The 3683-nt window shown below is 38.8% G+C and overlaps 1 protein-coding gene across 2 annotated transcripts in view; it reads right to left on the reverse strand.

Moving 5' to 3' along the window:
* Positions 1 to 3683, reverse strand: part of LOC106877410 (GPI ethanolamine phosphate transferase 3) — a 21264-nt gene that overhangs the window by 14606 nt on the left and 2975 nt on the right. For both annotated transcript variants that reach the window (XM_052972145.1, XM_014926304.2), the window contains exon 2: positions 2597 to 2753. In XM_052972145.1, coding sequence (XP_052828105.1) covers positions 2597 to 2753 — 157 coding nt within the window. The remainder of the gene's footprint in view (positions 1 to 2596; positions 2754 to 3683) is intronic.

Consider the following 3683-nt stretch of genomic DNA (forward strand, 5'->3'; position numbering starts at 1 on the left):
CTACACTAGGTTCCAATCTGATTTGGCAGAGTTTCTACAGCTGGATGCCCTTCCTAAAGCCAACCACTCCCAGAGTGTAGTGGGTGCTTTTACGTGCCACCGGCACGAAGGCCAGTAAGGAGGTACTGGCAACAGCCACGCTCAAAATGGTTTATTTTACGTGCCACCTGCACAGAAGCCAGTCCAGCGGTATTGGCAACAAACTCGCTCAAATGTCTTTTCACGTGCTAAAAATAGCTTGAAACCATTGGTTCGGAAAATAGATGGTAAATGTTTTTATTTTTCATTCCCTTTCGAAATTATCCCTAATTGTAGTTTGGAGTTTTGACTGCTTCTTCTAGCGGGTTAGATGTCCTATTATGGACATATCTCTGATGTGTTTAAAAATATATATATATATTATAAGGTGCAGGCAGGGCTGCGTGGTAAGAAGCTTGCTTCTCAACCACATGGTTCCGGATTCAGTCCTACTGCATGGCACCTCAGGCAAGTATCTTCTACTATAGCTTTGAGCCAACCAAAGCCTTGCGAGTCAATCTGGAAGAGGAAAACTGAATGAAGCCCATCATATATATGTATATATGTGTGTGAGTGTGTGTGTCTGTGTTTGTCCCCCACCACCATTGACGAGGAATAGAATAAGTACTAGGCCTTAAAAAAATAAGTCTTGGGGTTGATTTGTTCAACTAAAACTCTTCGAAGCAGTACCCCAGCATGACCACAGTCAAATGACCGAAACAAGTAAAAGATGTAAAAAGAAAGATATAGAAGTGATCCATTCCTCATGGGAAGTGTCTAAGCTGATAGTGAATAATGATTGAGTACAGAAGGTTAATGAAGAGTAAAGAGTAATAGATTTGCATTGGTTTAGGAGATGAAAAGTAACAACACGTAGGGTTGGTAGGGGATTAAAAGGGTGGATATAGCAGAGTTGATAAAATGAACATCAGAAAGATCTTCTGAAACATGTTAGAATCAAGTAGTTCAATACAAATACTTCAGATTTAAGGGTTGAAAAATTTGTGTCCCTAAAGTAAAGATTCTCTATCTAGGTCAGTGGGTCCCAACCTTTTTAATATCTGGACCAGATCCAAAACCTGGATTTTTTAGAGGCTGCACCAGAAAAACTAAAGCACAAGTCAACTAAAAAAAATTTATATTTATTTCTTTATTGCCCACATATTGCTAAACATAGAGAGGACAAACAACATCAGATAAAGGGATTAAGTCGATTACATCAACCCCAGTGCATAACTGGTACTTATTTAATCAACCCCGAAAGGATGAAAGGCTAACTCATCCTCAGCAGAAATTGAACTCAGAACATAACAGCAGATGAAATACTGCTGAGCATTTCACCCGGTGTGCTAATGTTTCTGCCAGCTCACCACCTTAAATTTATTATATTTATAGAGAGAAGACCATTGAGGACTGCCGGAAGGATGCTTGAGGGCCACATGCTTGAGAACCGCAGATCAAGAGATATACAAATGATTTATCAATGTCATGGGCAAAAATTTTGTTTCCATCAAAATCATTTTACGAGGGAATAGGGAGACAATCTGTCAGCGGTGAAGGAGGTGAGTAAAAGGTCCAGTAATATGAAGGGTGTAAAAATTTCTCTTCTGAAGAGGAAAGATTGATGAGTTTAATGTGGCACTCCATCAGTTACAACGATGACAGTTACAGCTGATCTGATCACCAGAACAGCCAGCATGTGAAATTAATGTGCAAGTGGTTAAGCTCTCCACAGACAAGTGTACCCTTAACATAGTTCTCAGAGAGATTCAGCATAACACAGAATATAAGGCTGGCCCTTCTTTAATTACAGGTTCAATTCATTTTTTCCAGCTGAGTGAACAGGAGCAATGTGAAATAAAGTATTTTGCTCAAGGACACAACACATCGCCAGGAATTGAACTCATCACCTTGCAATCATGAGATGAATGTCCTAACCACTAGGTTTAATGTACACAAGAACTTAGAATCTAATTGTCTGAGGTTGACAGAAAAGACACTGTCCAGATTGGTTATTTTGTAGGGCTCAAAGAAGCTTACAAAAAGGCAAATGCAGTTAATGAGTTTGTATTCTTTTATTTGTTTCAGTCGTTTGACTGCGGCCATGCTGGAGCACCACCTTTAATCAAACAAATTGAAGCCAGAACTTATTCTTTGTAAGCCTAGTACTTATTCTATCAGTCTCTGCTGTCAAGCCGCTAAGTTACGGAGACATAAACACACCAACATCGGTTGTCAAGCAATGGCGTGGGGACAAACAGTCACACCAACAAACACATACATACGATGGGCTTCTTTCAGTTTCCATATACCAAATCCACTCACAAGGCTTTGGTTGGCCCGACGCTATAGCAGAAGACACATGCTCAAGGTTCCATGCAGTGAAACTGAACCCAGAACCATGTGGTTAGTAAGCAAGCTACTTACCACACAGCCACTCCTGCACCTGTGCAGAATTAGAAGTAAAGAAAGCAAAGTATGTGTTAGTTAAGTCTACAAATATTTACATCCTAGCCAAAAACAAAAAAATTATAAAGTCTTAATGTAAAGTAAAATCAATGTATAAATCGTGGCTCACCTTTGATGGTGGATATCTTAAACGTGATGGACTGTATATAAATAAACCAGACTCTATTTCATCTTTACTGTCACCGCCATGGTCGCCCGTGTCAGTCATGCCATGATCTCCAAACAAAAACAATATTGTATCATCTTTCATCAGTTTCATGACAGAACTGAAACATAACAATTTTGGATTAATAACTTCATGTGTGTGTGTGTGTGTGTATGCTTGGTGTACAAATATTATGTATAAGTGTGTGTGTGTGTGTGTGTGTGTATGTATGCACTTATGTGTACCCTAGACTTGCCATCATATGATGGTTATAAATGAGAGTCACTGTCATGCAGTTAAGGTTGTTCATCTCCAGTCTGCCATGGCAAACATACCTGGCCATGGGACATATTACCTTGCCTGGAAATAGGTGAGGGTCAGCAACAGGAAGAGCATCCAGCTATAATAAAATTTGCCTCAATAAACTCTTTCTAAGCCATGCAAGCATGGAAAAAAGTAGATGTTGAATGATGATTATGATATAGAGTTGAGTGAAGAAAGAGTAGTTAATCCCATAGCAGAGATTAATATTGTTTGGTATTTTGGTTGAATTAGTCTTTTGCAACTATGGATTTTTGTCCACAGTCTCCAGACAAGTTGTGACATGCCTGATGACGCTATGAACATATCGGCAAAACTCCAGAATAGCAAGAGACTGACTCAAACAAAATAAATGTAAATATTCTTTATTTATGCATTAACAATGTTACCAATGGTTTCATGTGGACAAACTTCCACAATTTTCAAATGATCCACTTACGAATTTACCATTGTTAAACTACAAATTAAGAACATTTATCTACCAAATGTGCTGTTGAGCACTCATTCTCATTGTACAATACTGTCATAAGTGTGTGTGTATAAATGTGTATATGCGTATTTCCTTGGGGCTGGCCAGATTGGAGTAATCTCGAGTATAACCAGCCGAAATTGCAAAGATAATCTGGAACTCAACTGAGGAAAGAAAACTCAGAATGACCTGTCCTTGTTTTTTCCTGTCCCTTTTTTGTATCATCTGTCTGGATGTTTGCATTCTTGTCCCATTTTTTGT

The sequence above is a fragment of the Octopus bimaculoides genome, chromosome 12 (genome assembly GCF_001194135.2).
Source record: "Octopus bimaculoides isolate UCB-OBI-ISO-001 chromosome 12, ASM119413v2, whole genome shotgun sequence".
NCBI classification, from domain to species: Eukaryota; Metazoa; Mollusca; class Cephalopoda; order Octopoda; family Octopodidae; genus Octopus; species Octopus bimaculoides.